This window comes from Schistocerca serialis, chromosome 5, assembly GCF_023864345.2.
Source record: "Schistocerca serialis cubense isolate TAMUIC-IGC-003099 chromosome 5, iqSchSeri2.2, whole genome shotgun sequence".
Lineage (NCBI taxonomy): Eukaryota > Metazoa > Arthropoda > Insecta > Orthoptera > Acrididae > Schistocerca > Schistocerca serialis.
This window is the reverse complement of record NC_064642.1, coordinates 60,878,432-60,902,707: the sequence shown is the minus strand read 5'-3', so window position 1 is coordinate 60,902,707 and position 24,276 is coordinate 60,878,432. Positions and strand designations below refer to the sequence as shown.

General features: G+C 38.4%; 1 protein-coding gene across 1 annotated transcript in view; it reads left to right on the top strand.

The window, feature by feature from the left end:
* LOC126480931 (uncharacterized) overlaps positions 1-23,302 on the top strand; it is a 222,548-nt gene extending 199,246 nt beyond the window's left edge. The window contains exons 15-16 of the mRNA XM_050104344.1: positions 21,814-21,943; positions 23,098-23,302. Of these exons, the coding sequence (XP_049960301.1) occupies positions 21,814-21,943; positions 23,098-23,241 (274 nt within the window). The 3' untranslated portion in view covers positions 23,242-23,302. The remainder of the gene's footprint in view (positions 1-21,813; positions 21,944-23,097) is intronic.
* The last annotated feature ends 974 nt before the right edge of the window (positions 23,303-24,276 follow it).

Below are 24,276 nucleotides of genomic sequence, written 5' to 3'. Positions count from 1 at the left end.
TCCAATTCAGGGAAATGGGATTGCTTTGGGAGGGATTGATACCAGATGCCTTGGTGGTAATTGTGGCATGTGCTCCCATCAGGAACATTTCTTACAGTGGTTCACATAGTGTCAATGGATTGGCAGAGACCTGGTCAGTGATATCTTTGTCATCCTGTATAAAGTTTTAAAAAATCACAGGTGGCCAGATGTTGGAGTGTCACAGAAATAGTTCATGATAGCTGGCTATAGATAACCCAAGATGTCCTGTAAAAATTTCTGATTCACCACAATAAATACAGTGAGAACTTGTCAGCAGCCCAAAAAACTGCACAGCACTCTTTCTCAGTTGCAGAGTAGTTCATTTCAAACTTGGGGAGCATCCTGGAAGCATAAAATATCATCTTTTCAGTACCTTCCTGAATAAGGCAGTCTTCTCAGGTCAGCCTCACAAACTCCAGTTTGCCAGTGGCCCATCTGCAAGTGCATGGAGCAGAAATACTTTGCCCTTTCAAGCAGTCTTGGTGTCATCAATGTGTGACAATGGACTGATAGTTTTCGTTGTGGTTTTGTTCAGTGCTCAATAGTCGACACAGTGCTCAATAGTTGACACAGAAATGCTACATGCCATCCTTTTTTCACAAGGGCCAAAAGAGAGGATCAAGTTCTCACCAAAGGTTCAATGAAGTTATCTTGTAGTACCTTCTCCACTTCCTCCTGGATTAACTACTGTCCAGCTGGCAACACTCTATGCAAACACTGGCTAATTGGTGGAAGGTACTGGGTGTTTTACCATGGACCACTTGGGCGGTGTCTTTTCCTCTCCATGTATGAAAGCATACAAAATGTAGTGGTAGTGGAGTACGATTCTTCTTTGGTGACAGTAAGTGCTCTTCCTAGACTTGTTTGGCTGTCCGTATGTACATACCTTTAGGGATGAGTTTTGGTTTCGCATGACAATTAATGATCTGAAGCATCCTACCAATACTTATGATCATTGCTGATATTTGACATGAGCCAGAGGAGCCTTTAGCAATCAAAGAAAGAGTCACAGTTTAACTGAGTATCTCAATTGATGACTGGAACTCATCTTGTTGATGATGGTGGAATAATGTCTTCAGTGGCAAACAACTGACCAGAACAATTTTTGTAACATGTGCTTGTTGAGATAGCTCCACCAGTCTGGAGCTCTGATCTTATACAGTCTACAGGTGCTTGTGATGAATGCAGGAAGCCTCGTCTGAGAACAACACTATGATTACTTAAATTTGAAGGGCTGTGTTCTATCATTAATACTTATTCTTCCAATACATATCCCTATTGGCTGGACATATTTCCCATTTGTGACTTTCGTCACAATCACTTTAGTATCACAAAACATAGTCTTCTTTGACAGAGGATGAAGGGCTTCCAACATTACAGAAAAGGAAGCCCCGAACTTAACTAGTGTCCAGTCCGGTTGCACATTGATAATGATGTCAGTGACATTTCCTGACACCTTGGTGACTGTTATCCATGGAGGATTTGCATCTGTGGTGGTCACAGCTCCTTCGATGGTTGCCTCACCTAGTTTCCTTAAAGTAGATAGCTAGACTGACTGGCTGGTAGCTCTGTAAGATGATTGGAAGAGCTGCTGCATGTGGCATGTAGGGAAGTGACCTCATCCAGGGTACAGTGATGGGATTTGTTCCATAGGGTGACAATAATTAGTCTGCAGCTGATAAGCATGAATAGAACTGTTGTGATGGTCATTATCTGACACAGTGTAGTAGTCACCAATAACTCGCCTTCTTTATCTGCAGTAGTGTACAATGTGTCGAGGGTTTCCACAGTGGAAAAACACAAGTGTGTTGTCCTCTGTCCTCCAAATGAGTGTTCTTCTATGGGGCATTCTACTTCATGTAGGAGTTCATCGTATCTGCTTTGGTCTAGTGCTGCGGCATAAGTCTGAGTTGACTGAGTCCATTCTCCCTATCAGTGTGTTCGATTGGTGACACCTCTTTCATCCAAGTCTTTCTTTTTTTTCTTGATGTGTTGGTACCACTTAATGAATTCCTCTGTCATGGTGAGGTACTTTACCAGAAGAGTTTGGTGAATGTCTTCTGTCATCCCTTTCATCAAGTGTGAGTTTTCTCAGCTTCTATCATGTTGGGATTCGCGATATGGCATAGGCTCAAAACATTCTGAGTGTACGACTGTTGTTTCTCTGTAACATTGGACCCAGTTCTTTCGCTAAGTGAACTTGCTGTCAATTGTTGCCAAACCTTATCTTTGGTTCAAATCCGAATTTGTCCCATCTGTTGCACTTCACTTCATCATTCTCAAACCACTGCTGGATTGTGCCATCCAAGTAAAAGTACACATCTGCAAAAACACATCATATCATTCTATCTGTCATATTTACTGACAACCCAGTTGAATGTTTACAGCCATTTCATTGGGTCCTGACCAGCATCCTCAGAAAACAATGCTGGATGCCTGATGTGCAGCTGATTTACTGCTGGTTTGGAATTCACCTGTTCCTGAATATATGGATCTTACAATGATGTACTGCTTGTATCCTGGTTCCTGTCCACATACGCAATGGTTCTTATGCTGCCTTGTTGGAGATGTGGTGACATAGATGTTTCTAAGTACCTAGCATCTCCACCAAACAGTGTCACATCAAAACCACAATCAAGTCCAAATCTGAATGCAGGGTTCTCAATGAAGCACTATACTTAGAACTGACATGAACGTACAGCCAGAATTGAACTGACCTGCTGGACAGAGAGTGCAGCTATTTACACAAACACTGAATATTTCATAATATACAAATATAAGGTATTTAAATAACCTTCTAGAATGACAAACTCTAAATAACAAATAACTGCTGGTGACTGGGTTTGAACTGGCTAGTCGTAGCATACCAGCGAGTGACTTTAACTGCTATGCCGCACTGGATGCACCACAGCTCGTGGCAATATCACATTCAAATCTAGAGCAATATATTTATTTACCATTAATTTTTGTTCCTTTTATGTGATTACTCATTGTTTCTATACTTTTTTCTATAAATGAATTAAATAAAAAGGGAGAAGGGGCAATCCCCACCTGGTGCCTCTTCTTGATTTCTAGCCTCATTGAGCGAATGACCGCTTATGTATGGTACTTTAGTTTTGATGTACATGGAGAATCAATCTTCTATTTCTCCATTGTACACCTGTGATTTAGTTAACATCCTTTAGGGTCTCATTACTATGGTTCCATGAAGGAAAATGTATATCTAATATTCTCTTCCAATTTTGTTCGATTCCCTAAATACTAACTTCCTATCTGTTGTATCAAGAGGCTTTTCTTGGTCAATGAATGTTCCATCACGGTTGTTATTTCTAGAATAATTCATAGTTCATGTTCCTTTTCTTTCCTAAGTCCAAATTGATCTTCTACTAAACTACAGTTAATCTTAGTTTTTAATGGTGCTTTTTTTATGTTATATAGAATTTTTGAAGCATGGAGTAGTGAATTGTGAATTTTGGTTTATTAGTCTAGCAATGCACATAGTGTAAATCATTTAATTCAGGTACAGGAGACACATCTAAATTGTGGTAAGACTTTGCCATAAACATAAAACAACCGATTTTAGTAATGGCATCAAAATAATAATAATAATCAAGCATGGGGTTTGTCAACCCCCATCTGTCATGTCCCCAGGTGGATGTAAAGTGAATGCCCAGCAGATATGCAGGGTGGGTGGGAAATGAAATACCATCCACAGACCAAAGAGACACCAAAAATCCATGCTGCATCTGACTTGGATTAAGTGGCAGTATAGTCAGCATCTGTTCACCAGGAGATGTAGCTGTAAATATCCTCCAGGAACTCACAATCCCTGGTTCTACATGGCTAGCAAAAGTCAGAAAGTTGATGGAAAGCAAAATATGACTCTTAGAGTAAAGACAGTATTACTCCAGAAGGACAATCCACCCACTCCAAAGTGGCAACCAAACATTCAGATTCTGAGGAGCTTGGGCTTATGCGAGAGAGCAAGTTGGAATGCTCTGGTAAACTTCCATGAAAAGCACACACTTACAAGGGCACTTTCAATATACGAGGTGTAGCTAGAAAAAACCCGGACTAGTACTGGTGAAACAATAAAACGAATGCAATAAGGCTGAAAGTCGCGTGGCCTGTCACGTGACTCTCGCTCCGCCTACTGCTCAAGTTTCATCTGCCTCCTGCACTCAGTCTGCCCGTGGCGTCTGTTTTAAGTAGTTGACGTTTTGTCTGTGCGTCGGAAAATGTTGAGTGTACAGAAAGAACAGCGTGTTAACATCAAATTTTGTTTCAAACTAGGAAAATCTGCAAGTGAAACGTTTGTAATGTTACAACAAGTGTACGGTGATGATTGTTTATCGCGAACACAAGTGTTTGAGTGGTTTAAACGATTTAAAGATGGCCGCGAAGACACCAGTGATGACACTCGCACTGGCAGACCATTGTCAGCAAAAACTGATGCAAACATTGAAAAAATCGGTAAACTTGTTCGACAAGACAACAAGTCAACTCCTGTTAACTCAGACACTGCTCTGATTGTTAAACGGTACAGACCAAAGTGGTTGAAAGAATGTAAACAAACCTTCTTGGAAAGATTGAAAGCCTACCCGAACAACAATAAGGATACCAGGTGTACCAGTATGAAATGAGCGTTAAGATACAAATGTGTCGATAGGGAACATTTTTGTGAATGTGCCTTAATTTTTTTTTTTTGTTTGGTTGGTGTTGTGACTCGCCAATCTTTCAAAGTGCCGCCGCGCAGTTACGCCATGCAGCAGCAGTGCCACCTAAGCGGCCAGCCAGCCAGCGGCCGCTAGACTTGGACTCAGTTATGATTTGACTGTTAAAGTGTACACACGTCTTACTCTGTTTACTTGATCTGTGACTTCTTGTATTGTGTCGTCCTTGAAATATATTTGTTCAACTTGAAGTTATAACAGTTGGTATGACATCTGTCAAAGATATGTAGTATACATCAAGTCATGGAACAAACATCATCATATGTTTTCATCGCGTTAACAATGTTGAATTTTGCACCAGAAAGTGATGATTTACGGAAAGCATTAATTTTTTGTTTTCATTTGAAAAAAAGTGCTGCAGAGTCACATCGAATGCTTGTCGAGGCATATGGTGATCATGCTCTATCAGAATCAACATGCAAAAGATGGTTTCAATGGTTCAGAAATAATGATTTTGATGTAAGAAATGAAGAACGTGGAAGACCACCAAAAAAGTTCGAATACGCCGAATTGCAAGCAATATTGGATGAAGATGATACTTTGAGTCAGAAGCAAATGGCAGCAATGCTAAATGTTGCACAACAAACAATTTCTGACCGTTTGAAAGCTATGGGAAAGATCCAAAAGTGTGGAAAATGGGTGCCATATGAACTGAATGAAAGACAGATGGAAAACCGAAAAACCATTTGTCAAATTTTGCTTCAAACACATGAAAGAAAATCAATTTTGCATCGAATTGTTACCAGTGATGCAAAATAAATCATGGGTTAATCTGGGACAACCATCAACATCGACTGCAAAACCAGATTGATTCGGCAAGAAGACAATGCTCTGTGTATGGTGGGATCAGAGAGGTGTGGTGTATCATGAGCTTCTAAAAACCCAGTGAAACTGTGAATACTAATCGCTACAGACAACAAATGATCAATTTGAACTATGCATTGACCGAAAAAAGACCAGAATGGGCCAGAAGACATGGCAAAGTAATTTTTTTTACACGACAATGCACCTGCACACAAAGCAAAACTGGTTCAGGACACAATCAAAACACTTGGCTGGGAGCTGCTACCCCACCCGCCGTATTCACCAGACTTGGCCCCTTCTGACTACCATTTGTTTTCATCAATGGGACACTTCAATTCCTATGAAGAAGTCGAAAATTGGGTGTCTGATTGGTTTGCTTCAAAAGACGAACATTCCTATTGGCGTGGTGTCCACAAATTGCCAGGAAGGTGGTCAAATGTATAGAAAGCAATGGTCAGTACTTTGAATAAAATATTTTTACTTTTCAGTTCAAAATTAATGTTTCATTTTCAGAAAAAAAAAAAAAAAAAAAAAAAAAAAAAAAAAAAAAAAAAACGCTCATTTCATGCTGGTACACCTGGTATATAGAGAAGTTGATTGAGTTGTTTGCTTAATGTTTTCCATTTATTGGGAGAATTCAATAATAATAATAATAATAATAACAATACAATTTTGTTACACACACACACACAAACAAACACAAACATGCAAACACAAAACAAAATAGTAGAATTTCTGCCACAGAATCCCTGACTAAAAGTTAAATATGTTTTTGTCCATTAATTTATTATTCAATGTCATCACTGTATACTGTGGAGGCTATGAATATAATTTAAACAGGTGTGTCAGTAGCATAAAATCCTTTTTATTTATCATGTTGTAAGGTGATTAAAATGATTCTCCTCAAATAATTTTTGTCTGCTGAGTAAGAATTTTATTATGTAATAAAAGTGTATGGAGGGAACAGTTAGGATTTATAGTTTCTGAAATAATGGGTGACAAGACTCTTTCTGATTTACAGGTGCGCTTGTACCTGATACTTCACAAGAAAATAGTAAAATTGTACCATACTTAATGGCATATTCAAAATAACTATGATATTCATCAAAAAACAAAGATGATGTGACTTACGAAACAAAAGCGTCGGCAGGTCGAAAGACACACAAACAAACACAAACATACACACAAAATTCAAGCTTTCGCAACAAACTGTTGCTTCATCAGGAAAGATGGAAGGAGAGGGAAAGACGAAAGGATGTGGGTTTTAAGGGAGAGGGTAAGGAGTCATTCCAATCCCGGGAGCGGAAAGACTTACCTTAGGGGGAAAAAAGGATGGGTATACACTCGCACACACACACATATCCATCCACACATATACAGACACAAGCAGATATATTTAAAGACCTAAATATGTCTGCTTGTGTCTGTATATGTGTGGATGGATATGTGTGTGTGTGCGAGTGTATACCCGTCCTTTTTTCCCCCTAAGGTAAGTCTTTCCGCTCCCGGGATTGGAATGACTCCTTACCCTCTCCCTTAAAACCCACATCCTTTTGTCTTTCCCTCTCCTTCCCTCTTTCCTGATGAGGCAACAGTTTGTTGCGAAAGCTTGAATTTTGTGTGTATGTTTGTGTGTCTTTCCACCTGCCAGCGCTTTCGTTTGGTAAGTCACATCATCTTTGTTTTTTGATAAATTTTTCCGACGTGGAATGTTTCCCTCTATTATATTAACTATGATATTCTATTTTTTGTGTACTTAAGTCAGCAGAGTTTGCTATTATTTGTATTGCAAATGCAAAACTGCTTAATTCTTTGGCAGGAAGTCAGTATGTGTATTCAGCTTGAGCTCTTGTTCACATTTAGTCTAAGGAACTTATTCACGTGGACTTCTTCCATAAGGTGATTTTATGTTATATTTACTGCATGGCTATAATCTACTTTAATCTTTCATTACTACTAACTCAAATGATTGACTATCATTTGACAATGGACCACATTGCCCTTGTCTTACTTTTAAGTTGTAAAATGAACTTATTGTTTGCCATTTGTTTGGCTGCCTTCACAACACTTTAAATATAGTTTTCTTATGTGTTAACACTCTGAGTAAAATGCTTATTTTTTTTGTATTTTAGTTCATTGTGGAGTTGCCTCTTTGGATACTAGCACTTTTCATATCTTGAGTTATTCATTAAGTTTACTAGTCATTTGGTTACATGTGGTTCTGAGTGGATAACTTCCATTAAAAATTTCAACAAAGGTACTCGAAGATTTGTCAGAGTTACTAGTACTTGAAATACAGCTACCTAGTATCACTGTTCTATATTTTGAATAGCTCTACTGGAATTTTCTTTCATAAGAATGATAGTTGCTCTAATTTTTAGGAGTACCGCATATGCTATTTCATTGTTGTAGTCTACACACATAACCCTGTATAGCTGTTTGTGTCTGGAAATAAGAAACATGCTACCCACAATTCTTCCCACCTCCCAAAGTGATGTTCCACTGCCCTCAATATCTACAAAATAACCTCATCCTCCATTACGTGGCACTTACTCCTAACCCTTGGAACATGGGTCACACAGAACACACAGGGAAAGACCTATCCTATGTACCCATCCAGTATATTGCATTACAGTCCTGCCATACGTATGTACTATTCAATCATATAAAAGCAATCATATCACATACTAGATCTGCTGTAACCATAACAAAGTCTTTTATGTGAGCACGGTCATCAGTTACGTGTCTACCTGAATCAACCAAGAGCAGAGATGATCATCCTGTTGAACACAACATGCTTGACTTCAGTGGCTGCTTCATGACCTGTGCCATCTGGATCCTGCCCCCTCCTCAACAGATTGGAATTGTCCTTATAACACATCCTTGCCTCCTGCAATCCTCCTGGCTTCAGTCTCTGCTAGCTGTTGTCCCACACTCCCCTGTGTCCTGATCTACAGCCCCTGCCCTCGCCCCTCTTCACTCACATCCTCCTCTCTCCAGTCTCCCTGTTCCTCTGGTCTACTGTTCTACTCACCCTCTCTCAGTCCAGTCCTCCACGATGCTGTGCCCCACGGCAAGCTCACTGATGTAACTTACCTCTCCCTCCGAACCGATGTCAGGCTTCTCCACAACCCAGTCTCCCACCCCCAGCATCCCCCCCCCCCCCCCCATTTCCCACTTCACCATACACAAACCTCCACTTCAGGTGGTCTGATGTGCTATGAAAAATTTAAGTGTGTGTCGAAAGGACAGGCAAATGGGAAATGGAGGTGGTATCTTTGTTGCAGTAGATGAGAAACTCAAATCCACTCAGATAGAAATTGAAGCTGCATGTCAGATTATTTGGGCAAGACTCAGTATCAGGAGTGGGCATAAAGTGATAATTGGATCCTTCTATTCCCCACCAGATTGATCTCCTGTAGAGAGAACTTCAGTTCACCTGTACTTAAGTTCCCAGATCATACTGTAATCATCAGTGGAGACTTCAATCACCCAACAATCAACTGAAAATTTGCAATTCTGTTAGTAGTGGGTTTAATAAGACATCCTCTGAAACTTGTCTACGTGCTTTCTCTGAAAACTATCTGGAACAGATAGTTTGGAACCCCACTCATCGTGGAGATATGTTGGATTTAATGTCAAGAAACAGACCTGCCCTCTTTGAGGATTTGAACATCGAAACTGGTATCAATGACCATGATGTGGCTGTGGCAACAATGATTACCAAGGTACAAAGGGCAACTAAAATAAGCAGAAAGATTTATATTGTTCAGTAAAGTAGATAAAAAATCAGTAATGTCATATCTAAATGGGGAACTTGAAACTTTCAGCACAGGGCAGGAGAGTGTAGAGGAACTACAGCTCAAGTTTAAAACAATAATTGACCATGTACAGGATAGATGTGTACCCAGTAGAACAATTTATATTGAGAGGGCCCTCCATGGTATACAATCACTGTAAATAAGTCTCTAAAGAAACAAAGGCTACTGTGTAATAGGTGTAAACGAAAGCATAAAACCACAGATAAAGAAATGCTGAATGAAATGCATTTTTATGTTTGTCAAATGATATTTCACAAAACTCAAAGAAATTCTGGTCCTATGTAAAAGCTGATATGCCACCAAAGCTAGAGTCCAGTCCCTAATGAATGAGAAAAGAACTGAAATTGCAGACAACAAAGCAAAAGCTGAAATGTTTATCTAAGGTTTCAAGTGTTCCTTTGCAAAGAAAAACACAGGAGGATTGTCCCTATTTAATCCTTGCGCCACTGAAAAGATGAGTGAAATAAATATTAGTGTCAGCAGTTTTGAGAAACAGCTGTAATTCTTAAAACTGAACAAAGCTCCAGGGCCCAATTGAATCCCTATTAGATTCTATACTGAATTTGTGGCTGAGTTAGCCCCTCTTCTAACTGTAATCTATCATAGACTCTTGTGCAAAAAAACCATCTCCAGTTCTTGGAAAAAAGTACAGGACGCACCTGTCTGCAAGAACGGTAGTAGAAGTGATCCACAAAACTACCGTCCAATATCCTTGACATTGATTTGTTGCAGAATCACAGAACACATTCTGAGCTCAACATAATGCAGTAGCTCAAACAGAATGACCTCTTCCATGCCAACCACCACGGATTCCAAAAACATTCATCATATGAAACCGAACTTGCACTTTTCTCACGTGACCTACTGAAAGCTTTGGATCAAGGCAGGCAGATAGATGCAGTATTTCTTGATTTCCGAAAAGCATTTGACTCCACACCATACCTATGCTTATTTTCAAAAGTACAATCATATGGGGCATCAAGTGAAATTTGTAACTAGATTGAAGACATTTGGTAGGGAGAACACATCATGTTATGTAGGATGGAGATTCATTGTCAGATGTAGAAGTAATGTAGGGTGTGCCCCAAAGAAGTGTGTTGGAACCTTTGCTGATCATGCTGTATATTAATGACCTTGCAGACAATATTAATAGTAAAGACAGACTTTTTGCAGGTGATGCAGTTATCTATAATAAAGTACTGCCTGAAAGAAGCTGCATAAATATTCAGTAAGATCTTGATAAGATTTCAGAATGGTGCAAAGAATGGCAACTTTTTTCAAATGTTGAGAAATGCAAAATTGTGCACTTCACAAAACAAAACAAAAAAAAAAAAACCATAGTATCCTATGACTAAAATACCAATGAGTCAATGCTGGAATCAGGTAAATCATACAAATACCTGGTGTAACATTTTGTAAGATTGAAATGGAATGATCTCATAGGTTCAGTCATGGGTAAAGCAGGTGGTAGACTTTGGTTTATTCATAGAATACTGGGGAAATGCAATCAGTCTACAAAGGAAACTGCTTACAATGCACTCGTGTGACTGGTTCTAAAATATTGCTCAACTGTGTGGGACTACCAGGACTAACAGAGGATATTGAAAGTATACAGAGAAGGGCAGCACAAATGGTCACAGGTTTGTTTGACCCATGGGAGAGTGTCACAGAGACACTGAAGAAACAGAACTGGCAGACCCTTGAAGATGGACATAAACTATCCCAAGAAAGCCTGCTAACAAAATTTCAAGAACTGGCTTTAAATGACGACCCTAGCAGTATACTACAAGCCCCTGTGTGTCGCTGACATGTGGATCGTGAGGATGAGATTAGAAAAATTACAGCATGCACAGAGGCATTCAAACAATCATTCTTCCTGTATTCCATATGTGAATGGAATGGGAAGAAGTCCTAATAAATGATAGACTGGGACGTACCCTCTGCCATGCACTTCACAGAGGTTTGCAGACTGTAGATGTAAATGTAGACAATGTAATCAGGTGTATGTGTGTGTATGGGAGGGGGAGGGGGGTGTTCTGTGCCACTGTGGCTGGAGATAGTGCTCATGTGAGTGTGAAGTGAGCGTGCTTGTGTGAATGTGTGTGTTTTCGTTTCTGAAAAAGGCTTTGGCCAAAAGCTCAATGTGTAACAATTTTTTTGTTGTGCCTGTCTGCAACTCAACATGCAAGCTATCGATTTCATAATATTGTTTATATTCCATTCTAGGTTTTCAGATAATTTAGATGAGGAGTGTCTAGTAAGAAATGACTTCAGTTTATCTTTGAATTTCTGTGGATACTAAATTCCCTGCCTTTTGTCTACACACAACTTTGCATTACACTGAAGCACTACATTCTGAGCTTTAAGCTATAATGGAAACTACTTTTGATGACCTGTTTCTCTTCCTTGTTTTGTGGTTGTATGTTCGCGTAATATTGACCATACTTACTAACCACAGATACCATTAACAAGTAAATATGTAGGAATGTTAAGTGTAAGAATACCAAGACATTTGACATTTCATGATCAAGTCACATTATACTATTATTTTTATTATCATCATTATTATTTGTTTTTACTGAATAATTACTTTACTGATCTGTATTGCATTCTACTATAAATCAATACAGAAAGACAAATCCATGTAGCAAGACAACAGGGAATACAAGTATGAAATATATACTGATCTGAGTTTTAAACTGATTATAAATGGATTAACTGCATTCTGTTTCTCACTCATTTGGATATGAACAAATTTGACACATGAAATTTCATATAGAGTCCGACCATTAACCCTAATTTTGGGACCTGCACCTTACTGTAATTTATGTCAAATTACAAATTATATTTTATAAGACTAGGCAATAAACTATTTACCATGGAATGGCTATAAACAAGACATGAAAGATCCTTGCTTCTGGAAAAACATGTGCTGTGTGACCTGCCTCCATCATTTTGTGAGCATGCCTCACAGAGAAACTTAAGAGCTTCTAACTGCTTCAAGCTCCTTTAATTTTTTTTTAATTCCTCAGAGCATATTCCCCCATGTTGTCTGACTAATAGCCCAGGAGAAAGGGTGCAGCTCAGATCACATTTGCAGTGTGCTCCATGGGCTGAAAGTGAGAAAATGCCCATGGTTGTGATACATCTTAGAAAGAATGGTACTGCAGAACACACATTTAACACAAAAATAATGTGCTTAGACTTAATGTTCATTTCACATCTCCTTGAAGTGGTCCTCAAGGATTTGAAACCAGTCAAAAATGTCAAAACATACATTTTCATTTAGAGAGAAATACAAAAGCTTGCTAATATGTGAACCAACAGCTTCTGCTAAGAAACTCATAATTAGAAAAAAAGATAAAACCTATTAAAGTGTACTTTATTAGTAATTACACTCCTTATAGTTGCTGACAACATACTGAACATGAGTCTGTCATAATGATGGACACTCATTGTATAAAAGTAAGTGTCCTTTAACCTTTTTGAGATTAGTTCTTGATCTCTCAGATTTCCTAGGCAAGTTAATTGATGGTGTGCTTCTGGCTATGTAGTTGAGCTGTTGTTTCAATTTATGCACAATATTGTAATGATTGACCCAGCTTATCCTTCAGGTACTGCAAATGTTGCTGTTATGTGACTCGCTGCCTGGTCTCTAAACTAGTCCAGGCACCAGGTACACATAAAAGCAAAACTTGCAGTACCCGAAGAAGACAAATGAGTCACTCATCACAGTACTGTGAATAAACTGGAAACAGCAACTTCACTGCACATTCAGAAGCACACCATTAGATTATTTCTTATTTCTAGTGTTGAATTTGTGAACTGGGCTGTTGTTGAAAAAAGGGATACAGTATTTACAACAAAATTATTTAAGGGATGAATATACTAACAGCAATAACAACCACACACGGTTCCTTGAAGAGGTTTCTGCAGAACATTCATATGATCAGTAATTCATTTTTCATTCTATTGGACTCAGAAACTTTAACCTGGCTTGAGGAATTACGTCAAAATATGACAGCATAAGACGTAATGGAATGAACCAATGGTGGATGACATCTGAATTGCAAATAATGACTTTTTTAGTCATTTCTGCAGTTCTGTGGTAAGCTTCTTGCTGCTGAACTTACTGTCAAATCATAATCCCAACAATTTAATATTGTTAATCTCTTCTATTTCTGCATCCTTATATCTGATACATGGATGGGTGGAAATCTCATGCAGGTTCTAAAATGTATAAAGTGAGTCTTTTTCAATTGTAATGACAATCAAATGGCTGAAAACAGCGTATTAGAGCCCATGAATATTTCATACGCAGAATTTTAGATGTGTTATTTCTCACAATACTTGCATCATCTAGAAACAATTCTTCTTCTTTTTCTTTTAGTGTTCAACCCTGATGTTGGTTTGCAGCAGAGTGCCATTCCTCTCTTCTGTCTGCCTTCTTCTTCATTTCCACGTATGTGTTACATCCATCATCATTCATGATCTGTTGCACGTATGATATCCTTGCTCGCCCCCGCCGTTTCCTTCCCTCAATAGCTCCTTCAGCTATTGTTCCAATGATGATGTTGTGTCATAGGATGTGCCCTACAAGTTTGTCTCTTCTTGTTTGGATGTGCCTTCAAAGAGATCTGGTTTCCTGTACTCTTCTAAGCACCTCTTCATTTGTTACTTTGTCCCTCCAGCTGATCTTCATCTTCCTTCTATAGCACCACATCTCCAGGGCCTCTAGCTGTCTTCTCTCTTCTCTTCCAATTGTCCAAGTTTCACATCTGTATAGGGACACACTCGAAACAAAATCTTTCATGATACGTTTCCTTATTTTCAGACTGATATTGTTGCTGGTGAGTAAGTTCCTTCTCCGATTAAAATGGGCAAATGTAACTAAGGTCATTAATATTCACTACAAAAGGCAATGGTCCTTAGGTGGAACCCCAAGGAATAGTCTACTGCCATAATAGAAAAACTAGTAGTTGCTTTCACTGCATGCTCACAATGTACCTTTTAAATCTTAATGATCCTACGAAGCACAAGTTACAATATAGAAAGACTATTTATGCAAGCACACTTTGTACAATTTTGATTAATGAAGTGACTAGTGATGCTGTTTGTTGGTATAACACTATTTCTGCATTTTTTAAATTTTGTTTAAAGCAGTGCTACCAGAGGAGATGATGGTGTTTCGGGTACTATTTTTAGTCTAATTTAGTTTTCTATTGCTATGAACAGCATGACACACTAACAATGAGCACTGCTCATCCAACCTTGTAAGTGGAGAACAGCAACTTCAGTTGAATCTTAGAAAACCTGAAGAAAGATCTGAAAGTATGTGTTATAACATTATGGTACAGGAAAAGGCATATGTAACTTTTAACCAAAGGTTTTAATTACTACAAATGAACTAGCTGCCAGCTCCTCCTGATACCTCACAATCTTCACAGAGGCACTCACACCATATTGCTGGAATATCTGACTCATCCCTTGCTCCTCTGACTTCAATAATTGAAGTACTAAAGAAATTAGCAACTTTCTAACTTTACATGCATTTTCAAAATTAAATACATATTAGTAAGAGCAAGTGAATGTAGAATAGTTAAAGCTCATTGTTCTTACTTAACATTGTGCTTGCTGATGGTGAAATTCTTGTTTGGCAGTTCATCTAGATAATAGATAATGCCTGCTGTGAAACAGTTGGGTTTTTGCATAGAAATATGAACAATGAAATGGGGAGGGGAGGGGGGGGGGGGGTGTCATGAGTCATCTGACTGGTTCGATGCAGCCTGCCACAAATTCTTCTCCTGTGCAAACCACTTCACTTCATCTCAGAGTAGCACTTGAAACCTATGTCCACAGTTATCTGCTGGATGTATTTCAATCTCTGTTTTCCTCTACAGTGTTTGCCTTCTACAGCTTGCTCTACTACTGTGGAAGTCATTCCCTGGTGTCTTGACAGTATCCTGTCATCCTGTCCCTTCCCCTTGTCAGTGTTTTCCACATATTCCATTCCTCTCTCATTCTGTGCAGAATGTCCTCATTCCTTCCCTTATCAGTCCACCCAATTTTCAACATTTGTATGTAGCACCACATTCCAAATGCTTTGATTGTCTTCTGTTCTGGTTTTGCCAAAGCCCTTGTTTCACTGCCAGACAATGCTGTACTCCAGACGTACATTCTCAGAAATTTCTTCCTCAAATTAAGGCGTACATTTGACACTAGTATACTTCTCTGATAATGACGGTCAAAGTAGAGAAGATATAAAATGTAGACTGGCAATGGCAAGGAAAGCGTTTCTGAAGAAGAGAAATTTGTTAACATCAAGTATAGATTTAAGTGTCAGGAATTCGTTTCTGAAAGTATTTGTATGGAGTGTAGCCATGTATGGAAGTGAAACATGGACGATAGCCGGCCGCGGCGGTCTAGCGGTTCTAGGCGCTCAGTCCGGAGCCGCGCGACTGCTACGGTCGCAGGTTCGAATCCTGCCTCGGGGCATGGATGTGTGTGATGTCCTTAGGTTAGTTAGGTTTAAGTAGTTCTAAGTTCTAGGGGACTGATGACCTCAGATGTTAAGTCCCATAGTGCTCAGAGCCATTTGAACCATGGACGATAAATAGTTTGGACAAGAAGAGAATAGAAGCTTTCGAAATGTGGTGCTACAGAAGAACGCTGAAGATTAGATGGGTAGATCACATAACTAATGAGGAGGTTGTTGTTGTTGTTGTTGTTGTGGTCAGTCCTGAGACTGGTTTGATGCAGCTCTCCATGCTACTCTATCCTGTGCAAGCTTCTTCATTTCCCAGTACCTACTGCAACCTACATCCTTCTGAATCTGCTTAGTGTATTCATCTCTTGGTCTCCCTCTACGATTTTTACCCTCTACACTGCCCTCCAATACTAAATTGGTGATCCCTTGATGCCTCAGAACATGTCCTACCAACTGATCCCTTCTTCTGGTCAAGTTGTGCCACAAACTTCTCTTCTCCCCAATCCTATTCCAAACTTCCTCATTAGTTATGTGATCTACTCACCTAATCTTCAGCATTGTTCTGTAGCACCACATTTTGAAAGCTTCCATTCTCTTCTTGTCCAAACTAGTTATCGTCCATGTTTCACTTCCATACATGGCTACACTCCATACAAATACTTTCAGAAAAGACTTCCTGACACTTAAATCTATACTCGATGTTAACAAATTTCTCTTCTTCAGAAACGCTTTCCTTGCCATTACCAGTCTACATTTTATAACCTCTCTACTTCGACCATCATCAGTTATTTTGCTCCCCAAATAGCAAAACTCCTTTACTACTTTAAGTGCCTCATTTCCTAATCTAATTCCCTCAGCATCACCCGATTTAATTTGACTACATTCCATTATCCTCGTTTTGCTTTTGTTAATGTTCATCTTATATACTCCTCTCAAGACACTGTCCATTCCATTCAACTGATCTTCCAAGTCCTTTGCTGTCTCTGACAGAATTACAATGTCATCGGTGAACCTCAAAGTTTTTATTTCTTCCCCATGGATTTTAATACCTACTCCGAATTTTTCTTTTGTTTCCTTTACTGCCTGCTCAATATACAGATTGAAGACTCCCTTCCCAACCACTGCTTCCCTTTCATGTCCCTCGACTCTTATAACTGCCATCTGGTTTCTGTACAAATTGTAAATAGCCTTTCGCTCCCTGTATTTTACCCCTGCCACCTTTAGAATTTTAACGAGAGTATTCCAGTCAACACTGTCAAAAGCTTTTTCTAAGTCTACAAATGCTAGAAACGTAGGTTTGCCTTTCCTTAATCTTTCTTGTAAGATAAGTCGTAAGGTCAGTATTGCCTCATGTGTTCCAGTATTTCTACGGAATCCAAACTGATCTTCCCCGAGGTTGTCTTCTACTAGTTTTTCGATTCGTCTGTAAAGAATTCGTGTTAGTATTTTGCAGCTGTGACTTATTAAACTGATTGTTCGGTAATTTTCACATCTGTCAACACCTGCTTTCTTTGGGATTGGAATTATTATATTCTTCTTGAAGTCTGAGGGTATGTCGCCTGTTTCATACATCTTGCTCACCAGATGGTAGAGTTTTGTCAGGACTGGCTCTCCCAAGGCCGTCAGTAGTTCCAATGGAATGTTGTCTACTCCGGGGGCCTTGTTTCGACTCAGGTCTTTCAGTGCTCTGTCGAACTCTTCACGCAGTATCGTATCTCCCATTTCTTCTTCATCTACATCCTCTTCCATTTCCATAATATTGTCCGCAAGTACATCACCCTTGTATAAACCCTCTATATACTCCTTCCATCTTTCTGCTTTCCCTTCTTTACTTGGAACTGGGTTTCCATCTGAGCTCTTGATGTTCATGCAAGTGGTTCTCTTATCTCCAAAGGTCTCTTTAATTTTCCTGTAGGCAGTATCTATCTTACCTCTAGTGAGATAAGCCTCTACATCCTTACATTTGTCCTCTAGCCATCCCTGCTTAGCCATTTTGCACTTCCTGTCGATCTCATTTTTGAGATGTTTGTATTCCTTTTTGCTTGCTTCATTTATTGCATTTTTATATTTTCTCCTTTCATCAATTAAATTAAATATTTCTTCTGTTACCCAAGGATTTCTGCTAGCCCTCGTCTTTTTACCTACTTGATCCTCGGCTGCCTTCACTACTTCACCCCTCAAAGCTACCCATTCTTCTTCTACTGTATTTCTTTCCCCCATTCCTGTCAATTGTTCCCTTATGCTCTCCCTGAATCTCTGTATAACCTCTGGTTCTTTCAGTTTATCCAGGTCCCATCTCCTTAAATTCCCACCTTTTTGCAGTTTCTTCAGTTTTAATCTACAAGTCATAACCAATAGATTGTGGTCAGAGTCCACATCTGCCCATTGAATAGAATTGGGGAGAAGAGGAGTTTGTGGCACAACTTGACAAGAAGAAGGGACCGGTTGGTAGGACATGTTCTTAGGCATCAAGGGATCACCAATTTAGCATTAGAGGGCAGCGTGGAGGGCAAAAATCGTAGAGGGATACCAAGAGATGAATACATTAAGCAGATTGAGAAGGATGTAGGTTGAAGTAAGTACTGGGAGATGAAGAAGCTTGCTCAGGATAGGGTAGCATGGAGAGCTGCATCAAACCAATCTCAGGACTGAAGACCACAACAACAACAACAACAACAACATACTTCTCTTGGCCAGGAATGCCCTTTTTGCAATTGCTAGTCTACTTTTGATGTCCTCCTTGCTCCATCTGTCATTGGCTATTTTGCTACCTAGGTAGTAGAATTCCTTAACTTCATCTACTTCATGACCATCAATCCTGATGTTAAGTTTCACATTGTTCTCATTTCTGCTAATTCTCATTACTTTCATCTTTCTTCGATTTACTCTCAGTGCATATTCACTATGTCCATTCCATTCAGCAGATCATGTAACTCTTCTTCACTTTCACTCAGAATAGTAATGTCATCAGCGAATCGTATCATTGATATCTTTTCACCTTGAATTTTGTTTCCTCTCTGGGACCTTTCTTTTACTTCCATCATTGCTTCTTCAGTGTACAGATTGAACAGTAGGGGCTGTTAAGCTGATAGTGCAGTAATTCTCACACTTGTCAGCTCTTGCAGTCTTTCGAATTATGTGAATGATATTTTTCCGAAAGTCAGATGGTATGTCGCAAGACTCATACATTCTACACACCAACGTGAATAGCCATTTTGTTACCAATTCACCCAATGATTTTAGAAATTCTGATGGAATGTTATCCATCCCTTCTACCTTATTTGATCTTAAGTCCTCCAAAGCTCTCTTAAATTCTGATTCTAACACTGGATCCCCTGTCTCTTCTAAGTCGACTCCTGTTTCTTCTTTTATCACATATGACAAATCTGCCCCCTCATGGAGGTCTACAATGTACTCTTTCCACCTACGTGCCCTCTCCTCGCACTTAACAGTGGAATTCCCATTGCATTCTTAATGTTACCTTGCTTTTAATTTCACCGAAGGTTTTTTTGGCTTTCCTATATGCTGAGTCAGTCCATCCGACAATCATATTTTTCATGCAGCCATTTCATCCTAGCTTCCCTGCACTTCCTATTTATTTCGTTCCTCTGCAACTTGTATTTCTGAATTTCCCTGAACATTTTTGTACTTCCTTCTTTCATTGATCAGCTGAAGTATTTCTTCTGTTACCCATGGTTTCTCCACAGTTATCTTCTTTGTACCTATGTTTTACTTTCCTACTTCTGTGACTGCCATTTTTAGAGATGTCCATTCCTCTTCAACTGTATTGCCTTAGAGAACTTCATGCATATCTCGTCACTCCTTAGTACTTCTGCATCCCAATTCTTTGTGTATTGACTCTTCCTGACTGAACTCTTAAACTTCCACCTACTTTTCATAACTACTACATTATGATCTGAGTCTGTATCTGCGCTGATGACCACGCTGTTTAGCACCCGAAAACCTTAACCTCTGCTCCAGGGTAAGCCTTTTGATCCAGTAACCAGTTTCAGAATCTCAGTCTGATTGGGATGTAATCTAACTGAAATCTTCCCTATCACCTGGCCTTTCCAGTATGCCTCCTCTTCTCATGATCCTTGAACAGATTATTCACTATTATTACCTGAAATTTATTACAGAACTCAATTAGTTTTTCTCCTCTCTCATTTCTTGTCCCAAGCCCATATTCTCCTGTAAGCTTTTCTTCTACTCTTTCCCTACAACTGCAGACCAGTCCCCCATGACTATTAGGTTTTTATCTCCCTTTACGTACTGTATTACCCTTTCATCATCCTTATATATATTCTCTCTCTCTCTCTCTCTCTTCATCTTCAGCTTGTGACATTGGCATGTATACCTGAACTATCATTGTCGTCGTTGGTTTGCTGTCAATTCTGACAAGAACAACTCTATCACTGAGCTGTTCACAGTAACACACTCTATGCTCTAGCTTCTTTTTCATAATGAATCCTACTCCCATTATACCATTTTCTGCTGCTGTTGACATTACCCTGTGGTCATCTGACGAGAAATCCTTGCCTTCTTTCCATTTCACTTCACTGACCCCTACGATATCTAGAATGAGTCTTTGCATTCCCTTTTCAGATTTTCTAGCTTCCCTTCCACATTCAAGCTTCTGACATTCCATGCCCTGAGTTGTAGAATGTTATCCTTTTATTGCTTATTCAATCTTGGTCTCATGGTCACCTCCCCCGTGGCAGTCCCCTCCCAGACATCTCAGTTGAGAACTATTATGGAATCTTTTGCCAATGGAGAGATCATCATGACACTTTCTCAATTAGTGAGCTATATATCCTGTGGATACACATTGTGTCTTTAAGGCAGTGGTTTCCAATGCCTTTTGCACCCTCATACTGAGAACTTCTTAATGAGCATCACATCTTCCACTGAATAACAGTCAGAGTACAGTACTTGTTCATAATTTTAAAAATTTGTTTACAAAATGAATTTAGAATCCAGCACCTCATTCCAACTTCCATTCTGCTATTTCATTACAGACTTACAGAATTCAAAACTTCATGATCATTCCAGTGTTATACAAATTTCACACACAAGGATGTGCAAATATTGTCAATATAATTGACAATTCTTAATCAGAGAGATACAGATTACATACTGTGTTGTTCTAAACTTGGGGAGGGTGAAACACCTCTGGACAAAAGCATCAACCATAGCCTCGGAGAACCTTACTTCCAGTGGTACTAGTCCAGTGACACATTGGGAATGCATCTGTAGGGATTGTAAAGTATAGAGAAGAACTAGTGGCAAATCAGGCACTGAGATAGCTCTTGAATTGAAGTATTCTCTTAATGGTGTGGCATATATAAGCTGACTGCAGTTTATCCAGTTACCAGACAGTAATCATTGTAGGTAATGACTGGAAAACTGTCAGCTGCTTATTACAGCACTCAGTTTATTTTACAGTGTGAGAAAGAGTAATTGGGTGTGGCAACTAAGCTGATATTTAACCTAGTATTACAGTTGTAGCATTCTTATATTATTGTTATTATTATTATTATTTCAAGCACTTATAGTTAAGGTTTTGTCCATTTGATCACTTTTAATCTGTAGCATTAGTTTATAAGTTACGTTTTCTTGCCATAAACTATCATAATAGTTGTTACGTGGATGCTGATGCTGACATTAATGTGTGCCTAAACATCAAAATGTAACACAGCTGCCAAAATATTTTTGTTAACTTACTGACTTAGGCAATTATTGACATAGGCAATTCACATTTTAGTCAACTTTTACTTGCTCTAGGATTTTCCTGCTATGGTATACTTACATTACCAAATAACACAAATGGATTAACTCAGTTATTCATTCAGTTTCAAAAGATATACTGCTGATGAAACATCTTACAGATTTTCAAGAAGTGAAAACCACAGCTGGCACTTGATTAGAAAACTGTTTTAAATTCCAGATCATCTAGTCCAGAGCATTCTTCAGAGACACAGAATGTTGAAGATTTAAGTGCCAATGCAGAAAAACAGGAAGTTGACTCCATGCTGAACAGTGTGGACCAGGAACCAGCCAGTCTGCCTCCACTCCAGGTAATAATTGATAACACATACAACTTATTACGAACTATAGCTTTCACTGTAAGTAATAACCTAATTTAATCTGTTTTATCCCAGTTATATACTAACACAGAGGCCTATGTGATTGACTAAATCTTTCAATACTGACGATTCAGTATGATGTTCACAACAACAATGCCAATACAGGATTTAGGCAGCATGTAATTTATGGGGTCATTATTCTGCTATGACTGCCATAAAAAAATAACTACAAAAGTTTTAATTTCAGTTACATATACATTCTGACTTTTGCAATCTGGCAATTGGAGATAGTAAACTGAGAAACAGATCAGTTTTCAGAAAAATCCGTGAAATAATCAAGTGAAACTGTCTTCATAAAGACATTGCAATGTGCCATCTCATTTCACTGAGAAGTCTAAAAAGTCTCTTCTCTGTCTGCCAATAATTATTTTAAACACTTGATGCATACTACGGATATGGGATATCACTGAGTGAGGTGATGCAGTAGTTGACGCATTTGACTCAAGATCAGAAAGGGTGGGTTTGAAATCTTCCCTAAATTGTTTAAGGCTAATTCTGGAATAATTTCTTTTCAAATGAATATGTTTTGTGTTGATGGAAACACTCACAGTGGAAGTACAAAAAATTTAGATATCTGAGGAGTACTTTATTTTTGCCATGTGGATTCTGGTTTTGGTGACTGTGAGAATGTTATGCCTCTCTTAAGGATACATCATCATTAATAAAGGCCTTAGAATGACATTTCATTCAGTGTCTACTATAATTAGAAATCTCTCAGATTTGAAGAAAATATTCATGAGGATGTGTTTTCTGATATCTCAGTGCAGTTGTAGTCACAACACATAATAAATGAAGCTTTTAGCTGTTCATCATGGCTAACTTCAGGGGATAATGGAAAAACTGAATTAGAACATCCATACACAATTTTATGAAGTAAATGAGTAGTGTGTTTCCATCTCTGTTTTACATTGTCTTTTATTAAACAATGTGTTGGAATAATAAAAAACCAACATGAGTAGAACCAGAATATTAGAATTAATGTCAAACTATAGCTTCTAAATAGTATGTTCAAGTTTTTTAAATATTTTAGATTATGTAATATTATTCAAAGCTATTAAGTGACATATGAACTCTGTATATTTCAGGTTACCACAAGTCGCACTGACAATACACACCGACTTAGTTTTACATCACTGCAGCCTTTTGTGAGGAACAGTAAAGGATATCGGCCAATTATGTTTAATCCTGGAACTTCCACAAACCATAAAGTTGCTCAAACTGTAAACTGAAGTTAATGTCATAGTGGACAGCAGGCATCATAAGAGGCAATAAAATAGTATGTTCAGTGAATTTGAAAGAGAAAAATAGTTTAACAGTTCAAGGAGATTTTCATATGTTTAAAATGTAACAGAATAATTGTAAAATTACAGGAAACTTTTCTTTTATCCAGTCAGATTAAGTTAATCAATAAATGAAGCAGCAAATTATAATGATAACACATTCTTCTCAGATACATAAAGCAATGAGGAGTCCATTTGCTCAAAAGAACTCTGTTATGTATGTTATCTACCCCTGCTTCTTCTCTCTCTAAAGTATGTAATGAATCATTTCACTTATTATTATGTGACAGTCACACCATTGTTTCCCTTTCCACGTAAAGATTGAATGACAGCTTATGTCCTAGTTTTTGTGGCAAACAAGTGAGTTCAAAGACCTGTTGTATTTTAATTTTTAACTCTGCCACCAACTACAATGTTAAGAGTTACATTTGCTCATCTATAGATGGTATTTCATATGAAGGAAGCCTTATTGACAGAAATATTATTCCATCTGGTATGTTCCTGGACCTATGGATTCATAAATATCACTGTTAGGCAGACAAGAATACAGAGACTGCCTTCATCTATTATCTCAAGATGAACATTGTAAATCAGACATCACATGAATTTGCCCTTGTTTTGTTACTGAATATTAAGAGGGACCTGACAGAAGATAACATTTGCAGTTTAATTTTTTAGAAATAAATTATGCATCAAGAGTTGATTATTGAATGTTGTTAACCTTTTACATCTAATAAAAAATTGAGATATTTTATCTTGTTACACATCTTGAATTATTCATGTTGTAAATAGTACATATCTTATATACTGTAAAAATACTCTGTCTGTGACATGTATAGATGTCAGCATGTATAGTGTAAATCAAATACTGTAAAATATAAAACAAGTCTAAAACAAAATTGTAATGTGCGTCAGATTTCCTATATAGAGACCCAGGCAATAATGAACAAATCTGCAACAGCAGCTGTGTTTGTTTCCTGTTTT